This window comes from Pygocentrus nattereri, chromosome 20, assembly GCF_015220715.1.
Source record: "Pygocentrus nattereri isolate fPygNat1 chromosome 20, fPygNat1.pri, whole genome shotgun sequence".
In the NCBI taxonomy this organism is placed as follows: domain Eukaryota; kingdom Metazoa; phylum Chordata; class Actinopteri; order Characiformes; family Serrasalmidae; genus Pygocentrus; species Pygocentrus nattereri.
In genome coordinates, this window is record NC_051230.1 from 900,326 (window position 1) to 925,325 (window position 25,000).

General features: G+C 44.4%; 1 protein-coding gene across 1 annotated transcript in view; it reads right to left on the reverse strand.

Annotated features, from left to right (window-relative positions):
- The window catches only part of galnt9 (polypeptide N-acetylgalactosaminyltransferase 9), a 149,060-nt gene that overhangs the window by 72,279 nt on the left and 51,781 nt on the right, over positions 1-25,000 (reverse strand). The window contains exons 4-5 of the mRNA XM_037531864.1: positions 22,650-22,816; positions 12,210-12,384 (exon numbers count right to left, since the gene is read on the reverse strand). Of these exons, the coding sequence (XP_037387761.1) occupies positions 12,210-12,384; positions 22,650-22,816 (342 nt within the window). The remainder of the gene's footprint in view (positions 1-12,209; positions 12,385-22,649; positions 22,817-25,000) is intronic.

The window sequence follows — 25,000 nt, forward strand, 5'->3', positions numbered from 1 at the left end:
GGTATATATTGCTGGAATATGTGTTAATGCACCTTCACAGATGGGCAAAGAAACACAAGCATGAAATGGTTCTATATAAAACTTCTGAACGTTCTCTTCACTAAAGAACCTTTTTAGAGTGTAAATGTGTGAAAACCTTTTTAAACTCCTGTAGACGGGAAGCGTAGCCAAGTGTTCTAACAAGGTCAGTCCTCGGCCGCCCATCCGTCTCACTTATCTCACCCAGTGCCAGTCCACATTACCATAATATGAACAATAGGATGTATTTGCACCCTCAGCTTATGAATATATTTATGGCTGCAGTTATCAAATCCACCTCGGCCGAGGGAGGCACAGGCCGGCCTGCTCTACATAATCCATATCTACACTCAGGAATAATCTTTGTTGGTTCCTCAGGGTGCAACCGAAGCGTGGAACCACAGAGGAATCCGGCAAGTGAGTAAAAGAACCCGAAGCACAGCTGGTGTCGGAGACCTGACCGACAAAACATCAGCGTACCACACAGCGGGCGGGATAGTCGTGATTGTACTAGTGTAAAAAAAAGATGGTTCTTCAAGGGTTCTTTAATAAAGCAAATGGTCCCATATAGAACCTTGAGCACCCAAAGAGTTAAAGGGTTATTTGCACTGTGAAAGGGTTCTTCGATTGTAACAAGCCTGATATCATAACAATAGAAGAAATCTTTTTGGTGCTATATAGAACCCTTTTCAAAAAGGTTCTATAGAGAACCATACACAACACAGTCTACATCAATCTAAGCAGGTAAATGGTTCTTTGAGTGCCCATGGCTCTAAATAAAACCATTGCTTTTACTAAAGAACTCTTGAAGAACCATCTTTTTAAAGCTAATGTTGGTGCACACAAAGCCTTTTTAGGTCTGTTCTAGATCAAACAAGCACATTTCAAGCTTGTAAAAGCTGAAACCTGCTTGGACGACAGCTTGAATTCACTATCAGTGACGTATCTAGAACTTCCAGAAGACACAGTAAACAGCGCTGTGATTGGTTAGACGCTTATTTGCATATTGCAGTCTTCTGCAGGGTCATTACTGTGAAGGCAAACATCAACATAACAGTTAAACGATATACACCCGCTGGCCACTTTATTAGGTACCTTGCTAGTAAAAGGCTGGACCCCCTTTCGCCTTCAGAACTGTCTTAATTCTTCGTGTCAGACTTTCAACAAGGTGTTGGAAACGTTCCTCAGAGATTCTGGTTGGTTATTTGAGTTCCTGTTGTCTTTCTATCATCTGGAACCAGTCTGCCCATTCTCCTCTGACCTCTCACATCAACAAGGCATTTTTGTCCACACAACTGACCGCTCACTGGACATTTCCTCTTTTTCGGACCGTTCTCTGTAAACCCTAGAGATGGTTGTGTGTGAAAATCCCAGCAGATCAGCAGTTTCTGAAATACTCAGACCAGCCCGTCTGGCACCAACAACCACGCCACGTTCAAAGCCCCTTAAATCCCCTTTCTTCCCCGTTCTGATGCTCGGTCTGCACTTCAGCAAGTCGTCTTGACCACCTCTACATGCCTAAATGCACTGAGCTGCGGCCGTGTGATTGGCTGATTAGCTATTTGTGTTAACAAGCAACTGAACAGGTGTACCTAATAAAGTGGAAAATACACGTTGGCCTTTATATTGTCGCGCCTTGGACCTCACAGACGAGACGGACTGCGCTTCACAGACTCCTGCGGGACCTCAGGTGACAACTCAACTTCCCCTTGATGCAGAGTCCGACTCGAACTACACTACCCACAATCCCAACAGGGATCACATGACTGATGACTCTGTTAGACCAACCAATCAGTGTTCGCGATCACCCGATTACTGACTTGATTGGCCTGTTTGTCACATGATCAGAGCAGATAGGTTGTAGGTTAGAAGCAGCCAGGGTGAAGAACTGTTTCTGATGAACTGACTGAGCGGTTTCTCCGACTGTGGTCTCCTGTTTTATGACCTCTGCTTGTTTTCGGATTCTGCTTGCCCCTTGCTGTACCTCTGCCTTGGACGTCAGCTTCAGCCTGCCCCTTTGGTTCTGTTTGTTGGATGTTATGATCACCCTTGTGATCCTGCTGCACCTCCTGGTTTTGACCCCTGCTTGCACTCTGACTACGCTTTCGTCTGGTGAGAATAAGCCTCATCTTATCCTCCTTATCCGCACACGTCTGGATTCTGTTAACGGGTTGCATAAATTCTGTATACATTTCTAGAAGGATGGACCAAAAGTTACGGCCCAAAATGACTTGATAAAAATTCCGGTTCCATTGACTTGCATTAAAAGTAAAGTAGGTTTTTTCTGCCTCCTGTAAAGTCACCAGTTTGGAGATACGAGGTTTTGTTCCCACAACAGCGAGATGCTCATTTTCACACATCGTCACCATCTAAAGAGAAACACGTATCTCTGAAACGATCATTACCTCATGTAAGTCAATGTAAGGAAGTTTTACTCCAAGCTATTTTGGAGCGTTTCTATTGGTCCATAAATCAGGAGATTTTTCGAGGAAGGTGAAGGACCACCTGCCATGAAGAAACGAGGCAGGAAAATAAAAAAGGATGCACGTTTTTCTCCGGACAGCGAGGAGGTTTGAGCGCATTTCTCCTGCATTTCTGATTCAGGTGTTAAACGAGCCGTCAGACGCCTCCTGTTAAACAGATGCAAAGCGCGTGTGAATATGTGGCGCCGAGCGTCAGCCTCTGTTTGTTTATCTCAGAGTGTGAAACAAACATCGCCGGTAAACATTCACAGCACGGCGTATGTGTGTAGGATCTGGAAGCAGCGCGCTGAGCGTTTTCCTGGAACAGGAATGCAGGGAAATGTGTTTTATACTGAAACAGTGTCGGCGGTGAACTCAGTGACACCACGATAAACATGATCTACTTCATCTGAACTGTTCTGATCATTTACATAAAACATTTATACGTTTTACATAAAATAAATCAGAGCAGACTTCTAGAGAAGAAAGGAGAAGAGAAGAAAGAAGAGAATACAAGAGAAGATGAAAGAAGAAGAGAATGTGAGGAGAGAAGAGAAAAGGTATCAAGATGAAAGAAGATGAGAATAGAAGAACAAGAATAGGTGAAAGAAGAGAAGAGAGGAAAGAAGAAGAGAAGAGACAGGACAGGTAGGGAAAAAGAAGAGAACCGGAAGAGAGGAGAAGAAATGAAGAGAGGAAAGGAGAAGAGATGAAGGGAAGAAAGGAGAAGAGATGAAGGGAAGAAAGAAAGGAGAAGAGATGAAGGGAAGAAAGAAAGGAGAAGAAATGAAGGGAAGAAAGAAGAAGAGATGAAAGGAAGAAAGGAGGAGAGATGAAGGGAAGAAAGGAGAAGAGATGAAGGGAAGAAAGGAGAAGAAATGAAAGGAAGAAAGGAGAAGAGATGAAGGGAAGAAAGGAGAAGAGATGAAGGGAAGAAAGGAGAAGAGATGAAAGGAAGAAAGGAGAAGAGATGAAGGGAAGAAAGGAGAAGACATGAAAGGAAGAAAGGAGATGAAGGGAAGAAAGGAGAAGAGATGAAGGGAAGAAAGGAGATGAGATGAAGGGAAGAAAGGAGATGAGATGAAGGGAAGAAAGGAGAAGAAGGGAAGAAAGGAGATGAAGGGAAGAAAGGAGAAGAAATGAAGGGAAGAAAGGAGAAGAAATGAAGGGAAGAAAGGAGAAGAAATGAAAGGAAGAAAGGAGATGAAATGAAAGGAAGAAAGGAGATGAAGGGAAGAAAGGAGAAGAGATGAAGGGAAGAAAGGAGAAGAGATGAAGGGAAGAAAGGAGAAGAGATGAAGGGAAGAATGGAGGAGAGCTGAAGGGAAGAAAGGGGGAGAGATGAAGGGAAGAAAGGAGGAGAGATGAAGGGAAGAAAGGAGAAAAGATGAAGGGAAGAAAGGAGAAGAGATGAAGGGAAGAAAGGAGAAGAAATGAAAGGAAGAAAGGAGAAGAAATGAAAGGAAGAAAGGAGATGAAGGGAAGAAAGTAGGAGACATGAAAGGAAGAAAGGAGATGAAGGGAAGAAAGGAGGAGAGATGAAGGGAAGAATGGAGGAGAGCTGAAGGGAAGAAAGGGGGAGAGATGAAGGGAAGAAAGGAGGAGAGATGAAGGGAAGAAAGGAGAAGAGATGAAGGGAAGAAAGGAGAAAAGATGAAGGGAAGAAAGGAGAAGAGATGAAGGGAAGAAAGGAGAAAAGATGAAGGGAAGAAAGGAGAAGAGATGAAGGGAAGAAAGGAGAAGAAATGAAAGGAAGAAAGGAGAAGAAATGAAAGGAAGAAAGGAGATGAAGGGAAGAAAGTAGGAGACATGAAAGGAAGAAAGGAGATGAAGGGAAGAAAGGAGGAGAGATGAAGGGAAGAAAGGAGGAGAGATGAAGGGAAGAAAGGAGGAGAGATGAAGGGAAGAAAGCGGAGGTTTTAGGATGAGCAGATTGGGAAGTTTTCCAGGCTTCCTGCTGAACAGGATCTGCTTCAGTTCACTTGTTTGGATTATTTACATCCAGAACACGCGACACGTGACAGACAGCGGAGAAGACGCCAACTCCCAGACTCACATCCCAGACGCAGTAACCGCCGCTCCCTCTAATGCATACATATGCAAATGACCTCAGCGCTGACCAATCACACTGCTCTTATGAGGCTCTGCTGTAGTCAAGCTGGACATGCATGTCGTGGGCTGGAGGCCAGGGAACCAGCCCTGTGACCGGAAGGTCGCCGGTTCGATCACCTGAGCTGACAGTACGTGACTGAGGTGTCCTTGAGCAGGACTGCTCCCTAGGGCTGCCCACCACTCCGGGCAAGTGTGCTCACTGCCCCCTAGTGTGCGTGTTCACTAGTGCGTATGTGGTGTTTCACTGCACGGATGCGGAGGTCTAATTTTCACAGTTTGCTGATGGTTCTGAATTCCCCCAGCTTAGCAGACTCTAGAACCTTCTCAAAGCTTGCGCTAATACTGGAGCAGGCTAAATGGTTCTCTGTATGGTGAAATGGTTCCTTGGATTGATGGAGAATGTGTGATGTATATGGTTCTAGACAGCACTAAAATGGGTTTCTCTACATCTACGATGTCAAGCTTGTAACAAAAGCTGAAGCCTTGTTGGTTCTACAACACATTCTCCATCAATCTGAACCAAAAAACCAAAGAAACATCTAAGCATGCAAATGGCTCTTTGAGTGTTCATGGTTCTATACAGAACCACTGTCTTTACTAAAGAACCATCTTCTTTAAGGCTGTATGAATTTTCGAATCCAATTCTTCCTTTCAGGATGTAAAAAGGTGATTTCAGGTGTTTTGGAGCTTTGTGCTGTGTTAGAGCTGTTTTCTCTGGTTTTCTACTAAAGTCAGGACATTTCTGAGCTGAAAATGCATGAAAACACACACAGATATGGATTTAGAGCAGCTCAGCCGGACCGGAGAGGGCGTACGCCGCCGGGATGAAAGGCCAAAGTCGAGGCATGAATAATCGATAATGTTCAAACAAAGGCTTCTTCCTCGATCCATATTTCCATCCATCCATCCATTTTCTAAGCCGCTTCTCCGTCAGGGTCGCGGGGGGGATGCTGGAGCCTATCCCAGCGGTCATCGGGCGGAAGGCAGGGTACACCCTGGACAGGTCTCGATCCATATAATAACAGCCAAATCCCCCCCATTGCACCAGGGTGTCCCTCAAAGGTCAAACACATCTGATAAATATCACAGAACTGTGGACAAATACTGTAACACGCACACGTCTGCACTGGCATTTACACAGATCACGACACCGGCTTCACACGCGTAACCCAGCCGTCTGCACACAGCCACCTCACACGCGTTCACGCTCATCTAGCATCGCTCAAACGTATGGGCACGCCTTAAACCATGAAGATCTACACACAAACCTGCCCATTTCTGTCTTTTAGTCTACTTCTCTCCTTTAAATCAACCCAGTCAGACGTCTCGCCAGCTTTCTGTGAGCCACAGCAGGGAGGACTGCCTGCCGCTGCGGGAAAGATGCAGCAGGGTCCTGGACTGTTGGCTGCCGTGTGTGTTTTTCGGAGCGATATCAATAAGAGCCGTAGGCCTCTAAGGGTGTTTTCACATTAGAGTGGTTTTCCAGACCCAAGACTGCTTGGTCTGCTGCTTTTGGGCCTGTGAGCGGAACACAGAACCGATCTCTGGCCCTCCTGGAGTCGGTGGTCTTTTTGCTCCCGGGGAACTCTGGTGGGCCCGCTGTGCGTGTGGAAGCTATTGGCTCCTGGCGCTGCTCATGGGGCTGTGTGGTCCACTTATTGCGTCACTTCTCTTTTCAAGTTTCATGACGGAGGGAGAGGACGGCTGCGGATAGAAGGCGCTGTTCCCTCCCGAGTGGCATCACCCGAGCGTTGGTCCTGCCATCAGGAGATCACGAGTTTGATCCTCAGTGATGCTACAGCCGTCCATGGTTAGGAGGTCCAAGAGAGCCCCTAACCTTGGACTCTGGGTGGGCAGGTAGTATCGTCTAATTACAGGAGTCCTAACTAGCAGGTGGAACTGGAGACAGTCTATCGAGATTAAAATGAATTACTTATATTACTTCAAATATAGAATTAACATTTAAGATAAGATAGACTTTTATTTCCCCACTGGGGGAAATCTGCATTGTTACAGCAGAACACACAGTCAGCAGATAAAGAGCAGTAAATAGACAAAGATGTGCATCATACAAAACACTAAATATAAGATATACTGTAGAAATAAATAAATAAACAAGGCGTCTGTTAGCAGAAAAATATAAAAAATAAAAATAGACTTAAGAAACTGTATAAATGTACAGTTTACACACGCAGTTGTGTGGATATCGCACATTTCTGAGCAGGTAAAGACTGAATATCACACAGAAATGTATTCAGGGATTAAATTTAAATTTCCAGTCTTGGTGGTTTAAATGGATAAAGATATGTTTAAAAAATGAGAGCTCCCTCCTGAAAAACCCTCTCCCTCGGAGTAAAACTACAACCTCCCTGTTGTAGCTACATATTGTACTTCATTCACTTATGGTTAATTATTCTCCCCACAAGGGGGAGCTATTAGCACTAGAACAGAGTTAACCCACACCAGCGGGATCTCACTCATGCTCTTATATTTTACAGTTAAAAACTGCGAGTAACTGAAGTAAAGAGCTGAAGACAGGCCGAACACTGAAGGTCAGAAGGAAGTTTTGTTGAACTCTTTGAAGTTTATTTAAATAATGCCAGTCTTCTCAGCGCTGGCTAAACAGCGCCCCCTGATGCAGAGTCTAATCAGATGTCTGAATTCACTGGCGTAGCCCTGCGCTAGAAGAGAACCTTACAGACGGTGATCAGTCTGGAGAGGAACGCTGTTGCTGTTTATTCATAACGCTCTTGTACATCTTGTACACTGAAAAGAACAACACACAGACATTACTGTCTAAACAGCTGGCAGCACAAGTGAGTCCACCTCACAGTGGACGTGTCCAGATTGGGCTCAAAGGGTCAATATTCTGTGTGTCCACCATTATTATCTAGCACTGCCGGAACCCTCTTGGGCATGGAATTCACCAGAGCTGCACAGGCTGCTACTGGAATCCTCTTCCATGATGACGTCATGGAGCTGGTGGATATTAGACGCCCTGCACTCGTCCTTCCGCATTTCCGAGCAGGTAATGACTGGATATCGCACAGAAATGTATTCAGGGATTAAATTTAAATTATTTAATTTATTTAATTTAAATACATGTTGGAATTCATGTTCCCCTCAATGAACCGCAGCTCCCCAGTGCCGGCAGCGTTCATGCAGCTCCAGACCATGATGCTACCACCACCATGCTTGACTGTAGGCAAGAGACAGTTGTCTTGGTGCTCCTCACCAGGGCACCGCCACACATGCTGGACACCATCTGAGCCAAACAAGTTCATCTTGGTCTCATCAGACCACAGGACCTGGTTCCAGTAATCCATGTTCTTGGGCTGCTTGTCTTCAGCAAACTGTTTCTGGGCTTTCTTGTCCATCAGCTTCAGAAGAGGCTTCCTTCTGGGACGACGGCCACGCAGACCGAGTTGATGCATTGTGCGGCGTGTGGTCTGAGCACCGACAGGCTGACCTCCCACTTCTTCAACCTCTGCAGCAATGCTGGCAGCACTCATGCATCTATTTTTTGAAGCCAACCTCTGGACAGGACGCTGAACACGTGGATGACCCTGGCGAGGCCTGTTCCGAGTGGAACCTGTCCTGGAAAACCGCTGCATGACCTTGGCTACCGCGCTATAGCTCAGTTTCAGGGTGTTAGCTGCCTTCTTATAGCCTAGTTCATCTCTGTGGAGAGCAACAATTCTGTTTCTCACATCCTCAGAGAGTTCTTTGACATGAGCTGCCATGGTGAGGTTTTAGCAGATTAAGGCTTTAATCACAGCAACTCAATTTAAAATTGCACCTAGATTAACACGTCCTTGATTAGCCCTAAACTTCCGAAGTAATCCCAGCTCAGTTCTGGTGTCTCTGAGTGCTGCTCTGGGTTTGGAGCTGTTCTGCTTCGTGTAAAGAGAGCAAAACTTTTTCCAAACGTACGCATTGGTTTTGTAATGTAATCAGTGAGCATGAAAGGTGGTGCTTTGAGAAGGAAGGCAAGTGTGTCGGAGCTCTGTTTACAACCCGTCACACACCAGCGTCCGACCCGAACGCGGCGACAGGCTGACAGACTCAAATTAGAGAGCAATTACAGGCTGTGCTGTAATCCGTTATGTGCTGTTTACAGGTGTCACTCACTCTGCGGATCCGGAATCCGCAAAACTCTGGAATGTTACAGCCGCATGTACAGAACTGGGAGATCAGCCCTTGTTCATTTGATTTGTGACATCACAAAAACGCTGAAATCAAAATGGGCTGTTTGTCCTGATGTTACTGAGGTTTGTACTAAGAATTAAATTTCTGAAACTTTAATAAAGATTTAATTCTGTATCAAACTACATGTTTTTAAGTGTTTTCAACAATATGAGCCATTTAACATTAATGTAGGTGAATGTGGGATGATTTTATTTTATTTTGGATCATTTTTATTTGGTTTGTTCGGTTTTATTTGGTTCTGTTTGTCATAAAATGTTAAATGAAAATCACACCCGGAGTTTTCAAAATGAAAAACCGTACACTCGTCCCTCGTGTTCTCCAGGGTGTCTTTTGGTTTGTCCCTGAATTTACATCAAGTTGCAAGGCAAATTATTCAGTAACTGCATGAAAAATTTTTTGTTTTATTTATTTATTTATTTTATAAAAGCTCCTCAAATGAGCAGAACGTGTGTTTTCTGATCTCCACATTTCACTACACGCTCACAATTCACGCTCTTTGTGTTGTTCTCTAAACGTGATGTTTCCAGAGCAGATCACTGAAGAGACGCCGTCTGTTTATAGTTTAGAGCCCAGATTTGGGGAAAAACGGGTCGACTTTCAGTAGAAAAACAAACTGAGTTCAGCTTCTTTTATTATAAGGGTTTAAAATGACGTCACCGTCTATTAGACTGGAGAGAAGAGCTACAGCCTCACACGACGCCCAGCTTCTGAATGGAGCTCATGGTGTATGAACGTTATGGAGAACATGACCGAGAGCGGCTTGGAGCCACCGGTGGTCCCGAGGAGTTGGTTAAAAAAGGTGGTTCTTCAAGGGTTCAATGGTCCTATATAGACCCATGAACACTTAAAGAACCAACTGCAGGCTGAAATGATTCTCTGCGTGGTAAAATGGTTCTTTGAACTGAAGGAGAATGTGTTGTATATGGTTCTGCTACTGCTATAAGCTTGACATCATATCAATAGCAGAACCCATTTTGGCGCTACACAGAACCATTTCCCCATGTGAAGACCATTTACCGGTCTCGAGTGGTCTTTGAGTGTTCATGGTCTTAAACAGAACAGTTCTCTTTGCTAAAGAACCCGTGAAGAAGCTTGTTGAGTGTAGTTGTGATCAAAGGGCTGCAGATGAATCAAACTGAATTATAGCTCGTTTATTTTTAAATGCAGTATCGGTTCTGGAGGCAAACACTGTTCAGTCACGAATCAGATCAATAAAACCTCTGAACAACCCGTCACGCATGTCTTCACCAGCTTGTGGAGAACCGCCACTTCTGTCCGATTAGATTCTTCAGTGGCAGAACAAAGCGGAAAAGCTCATTAATGGTTAATCCATAAATCCCAAATGGAGGTCATATTCCTCTAACGAGTGGCCTTAATTAAGATTCATTGCTGCTGAGGTAACAGGGTGACCCAGGCCCGGCTCTGCAGGCCCGGCTCTGCGGATCAGCGCCTTAATTCAGGATTTACTCCCAACATCAACAAGAATTTCAGGGATTCTTCAGAGTTTGAGGGAAGAAGGTTTAGGCAGCCTGATTAAACTGGAGAGGGGAATTAACAGGTACAGGTGTGCAGCATCAGCCTTTACAGGTGCAGGTAAATCTCTCACCTGAATTACTGTACATGAGCAACGGCTTCTCCACCACCCTGATTTGATTGGCTTATTTTGGTAAAATCAATAATTATGTAAAAAAAACCCCAAATTTACAGTGTGGAACAGCGACACACTATAAACCAACAGATCAAGCTGATTTTTAGGGTCCAAGCATGCAGTGCATTGGATTTGCTCTGGTTTTTCTTCTTCTTATTCATTTTCTCCTGAAAAACAGGTTGTGGAGAAGAGACCGTGAGGCCTAGAGACACCAAACGTGGTGGGTAGGTGTAGTTTATGTGCATCTTGCCAAGAACAATGACCCCGATGGGAGTTCTTACACAGCAGCCTAAGCCAGGGGTGTCAGTAGTAATACAGAAAATTTCAAGCATGGGCTCCTCACCTCATTTACCTCAGCAGAACCTGACAGAACGTGCTAAAGTTTTAATAAACGATGATAAAATGGTGAAAAATGTGAATAAAATACGTTTTCTTCACTGCACAGCGCCCTGCATGTCGCCCTCCACCATGAATGGAGTTGAAGTTCTCTAAACTCTCATAAAACAGCGTCTCAGTCATCAGGCAGTGAATTCAGAACCAGCTCATGTAGGAACTTTCTGTAGGAGCTTTTAGAGGGACGTCTGGTTCCCATCACCACCACTATGAGGAGCTCTGACTCGGTCAGTTTATCTAGAACAGAGCGGTTCAGAGTGCTTGGGTGTGGTTTACATCTTAACCGTTTAATTGTGCAGAGAATCTGGAAGAGTCGTCTTTAATGTGGGAGCGTAATGGACTCGTTTATGTCGGAAGTTTTTGGTATTTCAAACTCACATCTTCGTTCTTTTGCCTAACTGTGCATTTCTTTTGATGTATTTTCATCTGTATTTTGGAAAACGTCCATAAATAAGCATGTAATGTTCCTGTAAACTTAATTTCAGAGCCCCTGCTGAGGAACCGCCTCTGCACAAGGTGAACATCATGGATTTCTGGAGAGACGCCATGAATAATAAAGCAAAAAGCCACAAGAGGCCGTGGTTTAATACTGCACTTTTATCAGGGAAGGGTAGGGCAGAGTAAACCTCCCTTCACGTGATAAGATCACCAACGCACGGCCTCCAGTGAATTACTGCTTTTATAAAACCAACATAAAATACATGAAATGCATAAAATACTACTACTACTACTACTACTACTACTACTACTAATAATAATAATAATAATAATAATAATAATAATTGACATTAAGAGGTATTCCATCAAGAAATGCAGTTCCTTCAGAGTTCGCTATTGTTGCCAAGCAACCACGAACCTTTGAATGAGGAGAATGTTCGGTCACCCTTCGCTGTTCACTGCGGTCATTTTGTCTTTGCCGTACTCGGACTCATCTAGACTGTAAGACATTTGACGTTTTTAGACTTTAACCCTGCAGTTTTACAGTAACTCGGACTGTAAGGGCTTTAATTCAGGCCTGGGATATTAATGACGGAGCTGTTTAGGCTGTTGGCTCCTTCTGCCTGTTAGCTGGCTGACCAGCCCGGTTCTAGATAAGACTAGAAGTCCCCAGATGCTCAGTTTGAACCTAGAAACAGGTTCTTCATCAGCGCGCTCGGCGCTCCGTGTGATCAGCGTCAGAGTCAGAGATCATTCAACAGCAGAAAGGGTTTTGCATGTGGTGGTGCAGCGATACAGAGCTCAGAGCTCAGTATATCGCGGGTTTTAGAACGCGGCTCAGCCAATCAGATTTTAGGACCGGAACTCTCGGTTTTGTAAAAACCCAGTTTAGCGTGTGCATCAGTCCATATGGGCGTAGACCAACTCACCAGGCTGTGTTGAACTCCACATGGGCATCGAAGAAGCCCACCACTGGCGCCGTGGCAGCATTCCAGCCGTGAATCCTGGCCCGGATCAGCCCCTCTCGCTTAGAGTTCCTTACGATCTTCACCAGGCCGGGATAGCGCTTGTTCACGTACTGATCCAGATTAAACTTCAGCTCCACTGAGAAAACAACAACAAACAAGACATGTTAGTAAACAAGACAACCCCTCACTCCATCATCTCCTCCATCCCTCACTCCATTATCTCCTCCATCCCTCACTCATCACTCACTCCATCATCTCCGCCATCCCTCACTCCATCATCTCCTCCATCCCTCACTCCATTATCTCCTCCATCCCTCACTCATCACTCACTCCATCATCTCCGCCATCCCTCACTCCATCATCTCCTCCATCCCTCACTCCATTATCTCCTCCATCCCTCACTCATCACTCACTCCATCATCTCCGCCATCCCTCACTCCATCATCTCCTCCATCCCTCACTCCATTATCTCCTCCATCCCTCACTCATCACTCACTCCATCATCTCCGCCATCCCTCACTCCATCATCTCCTCCATCCCTCACTCCATTATCTCCTCCATCCCTCACTCATCACTCACTCCATCATCTCCTCCATCCCTCACTCCATCATCTCCACCATCCCTCACTCCATAATCTCCACTATCCCTCACTCCATCATCTCCGCCATCCCTCACTCCATAATCTCCGCCATCCCTCACTCCATCATCTCCGCCATCCCTCACTCCATCATCTCCTCCATCCCTCATTCCTTCATCCCTCACTCCATCATCTCCTCTGTCACTCCTTCACTCCATCTCCACCATCCCTCACTCCATCATCTCTACCATCCCTCACTCCTCCATCTCTTCTATCCCTCACTCCTTCATCTTCATCCCTCACTCCTTCATCCCTCACTCCATCATCTCCTCCATCATCTTGTCCGTCCCTCACATCATCATCTCCTCCGTCCCTCACTCCCTCATCTCCAGCGGTCACTCTGTTGTGTTTACAGAAGCTTTTTATGAATATTCATGTTGTAACATTAGTAAACTGCTCTGCCACGACCATAATGACCGAGTACTGCGCTGCAGGTCCAGCGCACGATAAATACACACGATAAAAATGCTGTCGTCATCTTTTATTCAGCCACGACTGCCCTGCGCCGTCAGTCCTCCGCTGTATCGTTATGGAGCTGATGTGGCTCCAACGCAGCTCTCTGTTTACTAAGGCTATCTGTCCAGAATGGACTGTGGTGCATCTCAGGAGTGTGTACATTACTGTAAACACGGGATTACCACATGCTATTTAAATGAAATAACAATTACATAATGAGGAACCAACCAATCAGATCTGCATTTGAGAAGATTTAGTGAAACTTATGTTCTTAAGTTGTTCTTATGTTCTCTTTGTCTTTGTTTTAAATTATTAAAGTGTTTACTCTTTTACATAAATGGTTGCAACTCTAATGACTGCAATTTCCCTCTGGGATCAATAAAGGATTCTGATTGCTCACTAGCAGCTCAACGCCGTCACACAGAGAGAGAGATGACAGTCCTACTTCATCAGTTACAGGGACAACATTTCAGTTGATAATATTAATTACAAATAATTGTGTTGTTTCTCAGACAGAATGGCCACTAGGGGGCACTGCAGAAAGAGGTTAAATATAGTGTGGAAACAACAGTATTTGGCTTTTGATGCTCCCATGTTGGCTAATAATGCTGGGCAGTGCACCGTGAGACCTGACAGCTCTGCAAGTTATTTGGCAGGTTAGTTGGGCTCCCTGCGAGGTGCGATGAGCCAAGAGGGCTAATTTACTCATCATGCACTGTCAAAATAGCAGCGCTCAAAGCACGTCCTGCTTAAAAAGGCACTTTAAAGCTTCACCTGAACACCACCAACTGTTCATGACTCTCACTTTGGAGCTTTAGCATTTTATTTCAGACCAAAAAACAGAGTTGTACAAACTGCGGTTCCTGTGCTGACGGATGCTGGATGATCCAAGTTCAGTAACACTTTATTTGGTTGGGCCACTGTAGATGCTTCATAGATGCTCAGTATATTCAGTAAAATTCAACTAAACATCTGTTCAAAGCAACTGAACCTTGAGTTGTGTTGTTTGGAGGATCCACTGATGCTTTGCAACTGCTCAGTCTGTTTATTAGCAACATTCCACTAAATATCTACATCAGTGTGAAAGAGTTTATTAAACCTATCCCTACTCCTAACCCTGACCTCAAGGCTAACCTTACACCTTCTCCTGACCTTAACTCTAACCACAATGTTGTTGATAATCTACTGAACATCACCTGAAAGTTTGTTAATGATTTAAGTATCTGTAAAGCATGTCTAGGGGACCATCCAAATAAAGCGGATGGACGCTGGATGATCCAAGAAGTTCAACAGCAGTTCCTGTGCTGATGGACGCCGGATGATCCAAGAAGTTCAACTGCAGTTCCTGAGCTGGTGAATCCTCAATGATTTAAGAAGTTCAACTGCAGTTCCTGAGTTGATGGACGCCGGATGATCCAAGAAGTTCAACTGCAGTTCCTGAGTTGATGGACGCCGGATGATCCAAGAAGTTAACTGCAGTTCCTGTGCTGATGGATGCTGGATGATCCAAGAAGTTCAACAGCAGTTCCTGTGCTGATGGATGCTGGATGATCCAAGAAGTTCAACTGCAGTTCCTGAGCTGGTGAATCCTCAATGATCTAAGAAGTTCAACTGCAGTTCCTGAGTTGATGGACGCCTGATGATCCAAGAAGTTAACTGCAGTTCCTGTGCTGATGGACGCCGGATGATCCAAGAAGTTCAACTGCAGTTCCTGAGTTGATGGACGCCGGATGATCCAAGAAGTTAACTGCAGTTCCTGTGCTGACGGATGCTGGATGATCCAAGAAGTTCAACTGCTGTTCTCCACATTACTCTGTTAGTTCAGATACTTTTTTCCAGACTTTTGCTTGTTGCTCAGCTGCTATAACTTTTATTTTGTCTTTCACTGAAGTAACAAAACTCTACACCTCTGCTGCAAATATTGTGGCCATCAATCCTGTCGATGCATCAAAACGTCCCAAAAACAAATGTACGGCAATTAAAAATAAGACGTTATTGCGTTCTCCGTAAACACAGCTGGGGCTCCACGATGAAGAATTTACGAGGCAGAAACATTTTATACAGCAGCAACAAAAAACCACACAGAATAAACAAACATTCATCCATCTTATGAGTAGAGAAGGTGGGAGATGGAGGAAGCGAGGGTCGTAGTAATATCTGAGACGTAAGATGTTAGAGATGAGAGATGAGTTACGGAAAGCGTGATGCGCTGATTTGATTCAAGGTTTCCATGGTTTCCACCTGAAGCTGCAGGTTTGATATAACAAAATCATGAAACATACAGAGCTGGAATAATACGTGTTATCTTCTTCTGTATGTGTGTATGTATGTATATGTGTGTGTGTGTGTGTGTGTATGTATGTATGTGTGTGTGTGTGTGTGTGTGTGTATATATATGTGTGTGTATGTATGTATATGTGTGTGTGTGTGTGTGTGTGTGTGTATGTATGTATGTATGTATGTATGTATATGTATGTGTGTGTGTGTGTGTGTGTGTGTGTGTGTGTATATATGTGTGTGTATGAGATAGTGATAAAATTTCATATCAGGCCTATTGTTAGAGATTAGACTAAAACTTGGATTAAAGAGGAATTCCACTGATTTTTCCAAATTTCGGTATAATTCAGTGTGTGTGATGTAAACAGTCATTCAGAGCGGTTTGTTGTGAAATGGTTCAGATGTCTTTAAATTGGTGGTGATTATTTACCATCCAAAACCACCAGTGAACCAACACGTGTCTTCAGAGTTTATATGGAATGTTCATGATGGAAAATAGTTGGAAATCTGAAATAATATGTTTTCTTCAGGGACTATTTTGCCTTAGGACACCCTTCGTGTAACCCCAAGCTAACCACCAAGCAAAAGATAACCACCAACAGGATTGTAACCAGGAACTAAGCAGGAACACATGAGTAGTGCTGCATTAACACTTAAATAACTACTCTTAACTACCAAAGACTGCTAGTTAACTGCTCAGTAGGTAATGAACTAATGATTAGGGTAGTTCACTATTTCACTAACATTGGTTTCTTAGAAAAACTACTAAATTACCAATCAATTCAACATTAATAGCTCAATAGTGGAGTCTGTCAAGGTTCCTGCTGAACAAAAGGTGGACTCTGTTAGGCTAGAGAAACATCTGGATCACTCCTGGGTCCCTGAGGACCGACTTGAGAACCAGTGATTTCCTGAATATTTGTGTGGTGTCAGATTTTATGTTGCTGTTTTGTAAACATCTTGCGGTTGTGCGTTACAGTTGTTGCCATGGGTTTAATTAAGCACAGCCATGAGAATATCATGTAAAACACGGCCTACAGCGGATTTGTCCTCCACAAATGGCTCATATTACAATGCCTTTCTACACAGAAGTGTTAATTGAGCCCGTGGACAGAGATAACCTTAACCTCCTTTAAAAGAACAGCAACATGAGACCGGCGCTCCAGCGATGTCTCTTTCCATGTGATTATTGTTGTTCCTCGAGTCATTTCAGAGGAACCGGCACTCGACACGAGGGGACAAGCTTCAGCACAATGAAAAGGTCAAGCAGAGCAGCCTGAATATTAATAGTTTAATGTCTGCTGAGAGGGGCAAGAAATCTGCATCACAAAACAACCACGCCAATCACAGAGCCACAGAGTAGGTCAGCCCACCCACAATGCTGTTCGATTGCTGTCTTAGGGACTGAGGCAATGAGGCAATGCAAAATAAAATTCCTCCAGCCACTCAAAGGTAGTCAACCAGCCAAGACGTGTTTGGTGTCTGACGTTTGCTTTTTTAGTTTTAGCACTGGAGCTATGAGGCTAATGTAGCTACCAAGTAATGAACCTCGATACCCAATTAGCACAGCGCTAACTACTAACACAAACTCATTTTTGAGTAAAGTTGTTGACTTAATTACTAACTAACGTGGAGGAAAACGTCGCATTTTCTATGTCGTTCCATCTGAAAATGCTTTTGGTCATGTTCTCATGTCCCCATAGCAACGTCATCCGTTTTATAGCATAAAAGTTTTTTGATCATAAGAGTTAACAACTGGTGAGCAGTACAGAATCCACTCCTATATTATTTTAATCTCCTCCTGGTGAGTGTAACACAGCAGCGTTTAGAAGCAGATAAACAGCTCACAGCAGCCACGTTTACATGCAGCCTAATAATCCATTAATAATCCGACTAATAGCTCAATCTGAATAGAACACGTCCATGTAAACACCTCGGGCAGAATAGTCTAGTCCAATTGAAGCCATTCAGAATACGGTTTCTATCCGATTGAACGAGGTGGGTAATCCTGTAAATAATCCGTTAAATAGAAGAATAATATCCGTGTAAGCGCCTGTATCCGATTACATTCCCTATCGGAAAGTTTCAGTCCGTTCTGCATGAGCGTCGCGTCACAGTGAGAGTTTATACCGTTCAGCACGGCGGAGCAGAAACTGGTCTGCAGAGGAGACGAAGTTCATGCTCTGATCTTTAAAAGACGGCGGTGGGACGGACGTCCAGCTTATGCGTCTCAGAGCACGACGTCTTCCTCTCGGCCTTCTTTAATAAGGACGTGTGAAGGACGTTTTCCTGAGTCTGACGTCATTTTAAAGCAGTTAAAAACACAATCACTGCTCACTGCTGCTCATCTCACTCTGACTGGACTCGCGGGATGCTGGATGTTGTGGTAATGCTTAGTCTAAGTGGTTCTCCATGCATGCGCGTCATATTGAATCTGATTGCTTGTAGGGAGCGTGTAAACGAAGATTTTCAAATTGTGGAATAGAGTCTCAGTCTAAATCTATAATCGGAATGTATTCAATTGGAATGGCAAGAATCTTTGCATGTAAAAGCCATTAAGAGACAGACAGCCTCCACACGGGGGGGTTAGTTTAACACACTGAGTGTATTTACATGCACTCAATAATCCGATCTGATAATCTGATTTCTTAGATTGGAGTAAGGTCTTTAAATCTGATGAAGGGGCTGGATTTATGCTCAGTAGTCAGATTTTTCAGTGCATGTGAACTCTTGCTCTGATTTCTTTTTTGTGGTACCAACAAAGGCAGCAGTGTACACGTCCAAGTTGGGAGTCAGTTAACTGCACATCCAAGTCGAGTCATTTGTCAGTTTAGCACATGTCCAAGTTGTGAGTCCAATTCAAGTCTTGAATCAGATAAGCATGAGCCTGACTTGAGAGTCAGTTGTGTTTGAGTCTGAGTCGAATCAAGAGGCAGTCATGTGTGATTCCGAGTCAAGTCGTGAATCAGGTAAAATTAAGTGATACTTTATAAATCCCACAAACGGGGAAATTCCACCTCCACATTTAACCCATCCATGGGATGAAACACCACATACACACTAGTGAGCACACACACTAGGGGGCAGTGAGCACACTTGCCCGGAGCGGTGGGCAGCCCAATCCGCGGCGCCCGGGGAGCAGTTGGGGGTTAGGTGTCTTGCTCAAGGACACCTCAGTCATGGACTGTCGGCTCTGGGGATCGAACCGGCCACCTTCAGGTCACAGGGCCAGTTCTCTAACCTCCAGCCCATGACTGCCCCCTAGTTAAGCACCAGTCTGTGCCATGAATCAATCAAGTAAATGTATGAGTCAAGAATCAGTTCAAGTCTGAGTCCAATTTGAGTCATGAGTCCCTTAAGTGCACGTCCAAGTCGTGAGTCAATTCAGAGTGAATCTGAGTCGAGTCATAAGTCAGATAAGCCTTAAGTTAGTTAGACCAGGTGGGTCAGAGTTAAATGAGCACATTAAATATGTGGAATTTCTCATTACAGGCCCAGAATAATGGAAACGGTGGCTGGTTTGGATCTGTGAGGGTTTTAAGGATGCGGCTGGTTGTCACAGTGAGCAGTGCAGGTGTGCAATGCAACAGCTAAATCACCACAGAGACCGGAGCGCCAGCCGTGGTTCAGCGGAGGACAAAAGATCACGCTGGGGTTTTGTGTGCTGTTTTTCTGCCTTTGGCTTTTTTTAGAGTGCATTACTGCACTGGAGACTTTCGACCCTCAGAGCTCCGCTGGTTCACTTCTGCTCTGCGTCTGTTTTTCTTTCTGCTGCCCTTTCTTTTTGGAATATTTTTTCTTTTGCAGATGCATCACTCCCAAAAGAAAATAAATAAATAAACAAACAAACAAACCAATAAATATCTTTGGCCTTCATCTAAAGCCCAGGGATAAAGACAACAGTGCGCTTTCTACAGCAGCAGATATTGGAGGATAATACACGAGCAAATGACTAAGCTAAGAAAATCGAAGTGGTTAAATGCTTAGCAAGGGTTTGTAATGTAGCAATAACGCGCCTGAGGGACACTAATCCTGTATTTGTGATACTTACACTGCATTTATCTGCATTCATTACAGGAGAGGCTCAGGAGAAAAGCACATTAAAGCACATTCACGGCCCTGAGTCGGTGCTACATGTCTGATCTGACTGCCTGCCTTCATAAAACATAGAAAGGAACATTATAAAAGGAAAGTAGGACACAAACAAACACCAGCATTCACCAACAGGCATTTTATATGTTTATTCGGAAAACAGAGTTCCGGTGTAAAATGCCTCACAGCGACTGAACTCTATCACGGCATGAAAAACCCTTCTGACTCTAACGCTGAGCACACGGCGCACCGAGTGAACTCATGAAGTAAGAACCCTTTTTTTACCAAGAGTTTTTACAGAACTGGGAAAATCTGCTTTTAGTTACAGTGCACTAGTGAGCTGGAATTCACTACAGGAAACACTAAAACTCGGGTCACTGGCGTCACTCAGTCATTTTAAACTTTTAATATCAAACCACCTTCAGACAGCCTGTACCTGTTTTACTTAATTATATTTATTCATAACTTTTATTTTTGTATTAGCTCTCCTTAGTTTTTATCTCTTTTTATTTATTTATTTATTTCCTCTCATTTTATTTTAAGTTATGATTACTTTTTTAATTTGTGATATTGTACTATTACTTTACTAATTTCTTATCTATTTCGATCTTAATTTCTTACCATTTAAAATCTCAAGTTCTATTTTTATCTACTTTTATCTTTTATTCACTGTTATTTTAAATTTTCTTTTAATTTAAAATGATTAAATGTAGTTATTATTTTCTTTGTCATTTGAATATCTGTTTTTGTAAATGCTCGGCTACATTGAAAATGAGGGTTGCCCTCAATGTACTTCTGAGTCAAAATAAAGGTAGATTGATTGATTGATTGATTGATTATTTGAACTGAGCAGCTGATGACTTTGCTTATCTAGAACTGAATTAAAGTACTTACGACATGATTCACTGAGAAAGGCTGTATAAAAGTCTAAAGAAAGACGCCTGAATGTCCGTGTTCCAGTTAGAAGTCGAGTCAATCCCAGGCTGAGTCCCAAACGGCTCCGTACTCCCTGAACACTGAGCTGTACAACATTAAGCTTAGAAATTCTCCCTTCTGCCGTCAGTTGTTGACTGTGACGGCCTGTTGAGTGCGAATGTGGATGAAGCCCAAATTGCCATTTTTAGCTATATTTTGGGCTGCAGAAGACCGAGCACCTGGGTTACCATAGCAGCAGCCTAGCTACACCTCAGCAACCACCTAGTACACCATAACAACAGCCTAGCGACACCGGAGCAACCACCCTGGATTACCACAGCAACGGCCTAGTGACACCTTAGCAACTGGTCTGGAATACGATAGCAATGGCCTAGTAACACTTTACCAAACATCCCTGGATTACCACAGCAACAGCCTAGCAACACCTTACCAACCACCCTTGAATACCATAGCGATGGCCCTAGTGACACCATAGCAACCAATTAGTTTTTTTTAAATATTGCTTTGTGTTAATCTGTACAGTGATCTAAATAATCTGAAAGTTTTGAGTTGAGATTTTAATAATTAGAACAAACAGTACATTATACAATAAGTTTAAGCAAAAATAATAATAATGATGATGATAATAATAATAATAATAATAATAACAATAATAACACATTTTGCTTTCTTTTCTAAAACCTAAAGCCAAGGCAGATTCATGACTCAAAGTAAAAAGTACGTCAAACGCGATAATGCTAACGCCTGGTAGTATGTTTATAATAGTGTTCTGGCTCTAAGCTAATGCTGGTGCACACTAGCATATTTAGCAAACTTTCTAAATTTAATACGACAGTCATTTCATTTGTTTTATCAGTGTTGAATCTTTCAGTAAAGCGTTCCACATAGAGCTGCTGCCACTGCTTAACATTCCTAACAACTACCCGGGACACTGCTTAGACTACAGCTCATATTCATAGTCAGTTAAGCAGTAGAGCCCGAGAGGGAGGGCGTTATGGTGGAATACCATCCCGGCTGTGATCTGGTGTCCGTAGATCATCACAGCCGTGATGTTATTGGTGATAACTCCCTCCTCGAGTGCTCTACTGCTTTAATACAGCAGTTAAATAAATACAGTAAGAAATGAATAAACTGGCCGTGAACGCGGCTTTAATATGTTTTAATGTTCAGCTCCTTCCTCCTAATTATAGCTCCTTAACGAGCAGCTTGTTGCTACGTCAGAGTAACGAGCTCCGCCCACTCGCCGCTCAGCCGGCAGTTCGTTCTTCAGCTCCACACAGACCGACTGACCGCTTGGGAATTTAGTGTCGTCTCGTCTTCAGAGTCGGACCAAATCGGCTGTCGGTCAGATGTGGTCTTAACAGGGTCCGTTTTCTGTTTGTGGAAAAGTAAGAAGTGAAAACGTTCAAACAGCTCGAGCGTCTCCTACAGCTGTCAGAGTCGTTGCTTAGCAACAGCGTCTCAGAGGAGTGATAGTGTTAGTGAATAAACTTGTGATGCTCTGGTGAAATAACTGCGCAGTTAGAACGTCTCGTGACCAATCAGCTCGCACGGCGGGACTGACTGTTGTATAATGAAGGATACCGAACTTCCAAAAGACGTTTTTCTGATCTCAGAACTTAACTGGCCGACTCCTCTGTCAGTTCCTAATTATGCTGGTCGTTAATCTAACGCGTAAGGCCCTCAGTCCAGCACCTGAACTCCCAACCAATAGGAGAGCTCGCTTGGGCGTATCTGCCTAGATACCACAGAGAAAACAATCCTGATTGGACAGTTTTTCTGTTGGGGGTTTCAGGATTTTAAACGTTTTGTTCAAACCAAGAAGAGCATTACTACAACACTTAGAGATTAAATACGACAGCCGTGATGATTCTATTAAATAAAAATGAGCTAGAAATTACACACGTGTGGTTTTTTAGCTCCCAGAACTCATTAGACCCTCTCTGAAGGCCGAGAAGGCTCTGAGGGTTCTCCACTGAGGACAGAGTAATTAAAAATCTTACCGCTGTCGCTGTTGTCGTCCACCAGTATGATCTCCTTGAGCAGGTGGGCGGGGGTGTGGTTGACCACGCTGTGGACGGAGCGCAGGATGACGGACAGGGCTTCGTTCACAAAGATGAAAACCACAGAAATCTGGGGCAAGTCGTCAGGATAGGACATCTGCCTACATCTGCAACAGAGAGAGGCAGCAGCTCTTCACTCATCCACCAGCTACAGCACTTCAGCCCCACCCATTCAGCTACAGCACTTCAGCCCCACCCATTCAGCTACAGCACTTCAGTCCCACCCATTCAGCTACAGCACTTCAGTCCCACCCATTCAGCTACAGCACTTTAGCCCCACCCATTCAGCTACAGCACTTCAGCCCCACCCATTCAGCTACAGCACTTCAGCCCCACCCATTCAGCTACAGCACTTCAGCCCCACCCATTCAGCCTACAGTACTTCAGCCCCACCCATTCAGCTACAGCACTTCAGCCCCACCCATTCAACCACAACACTTCAGCCCCACCCATTCAACCACAACACTTCAGCCCCACCCATTCAGTCTACAGCACTTCAGCCCCACCCATTCAGTCTACAGCACTTCAGCCCCACCCATTCAACCACAACACTTCAGCCCCACCCATTCAGCCTACAGCACTTCAGCCCCACCCATTCAGCCTACAGCACTTCAGCCCCACCCATTCAACAACAACACTTCAGCCCCACCCATTCAGCTACAGCACTTCAGCCCCACCCATTCAACAACAACACTTCAGCCCCACCCATTCAGCTACAGCACTTCAGTCCCACCCATTCAGCTACAGCACTTTAGCCCCACCCATTCAGCTACAGCACTTCAGCCCCACCCATTCAGCTACAGCACTTCAGCCCCACCCATTCAGTTACAGCACTTCAGCCCCACCCATTCAGCCTACAGTACTTCAGCCCCACCCATTCAGCTACAGCACTTCAGCCCCACCCATTCAACCACAACACTTCAGCCCGACCCATTCAACCACAACACTTCAGCCCCACCCATTCAGTCTACAGCACTTCAGCCCCACCCATTCAGTCTACAGCACTTCAGCCCCACCCATTCAACCACAACACTTCAGCCCCACCCATTCAGCCTACAGCACTTCAGCCCCACCCATTCAGCCTACAGCACTTCAGCCCCACCCATTCAACAACAACACTTCAGCCCCACCCATTCAGCTACAGCACTTCAGCCCCACCCATTCAACAACAACACTTCAGCCCCACCCATTCAGCTACAGCACTTCAGCCCCACCCATTCAGCTACAGCACTTCAGCCCCACCCATTCAGCTACAGCACTTCAGCCCCACCCATTCAGCCCAGTTCAGCAGTTTTCCATGACCATTCCCACTGACTCTATAAGGAGCGTCTCAGTCCAAATGCTTTCTAAATGGGGCAGAATTCAGGGCAGCCAATCAGAACATTACACTCATTCACATATTCCAGTCTGAAAGCTGAAGTGACAAAAACAGGCTGTTAAATTCTAAAAACTAAAGCATTATTTGTTTCTGTTTCTCCATCAGCCTCTGATATACACATCTAGGCCCTAAGGGTGGGGGGTAAACGTGGTTCTCCTCTGGACGGAGTAATCACTGTACACATCCAGCCGCTCTGCTTCTATCGATTAGGCTTCCTCAGAACAGCGCCACGGCAGCCACATCTCTTGACCACGGATTGGAATCCGATTCCACGTTGCTGTTTTTTCGACGACCTATTTAATGAGATAAAATAGAGCACCGGTGCGGTTCTGAAGAGCTGGAGAAACTGCAGTGAAGGAGTCCGGAACACATTCATATTAAATGAAGGTTATTTATCTTGGCCCAGAGCTAACCCAAAAACACGGCTGGGCCTCTCCTCGGCAGCCTGAGGCTGTAACGCTGCAATGGCCACTTTAATAGAAACACCAAGCTTCACCAACCTTATGCTTCCACCTAATTGGCCACTTTATTGGAAACACCTTGCGCTTCCACTCACTGGCCACTTTATTAGAAACACACACACCTTATGCTTCCACCTAACTGACCACTTTATTAGAAACACCCACCTTGTGCTTCCACCTAACTGACCACTTTATTGGAAACACCTTGTGCTTCCACTCACTGGCCACTTTATAAGAAACACACACACTTTATGCTTCCACCTAATTGGCCACTTTATTGGAAACACCTTGTGCTTCCACTAACTGACCACTTTATTAGAAACACACACCTTATGCTTCCACCTAACTGACCACTTTATTAGAAACACCAACCTTATGCTTCCACCTAATTGGCCACTTTATTGGAAACACCTTGCGCTTCCACTCACTGGCCACTTTATTAGAAACACACA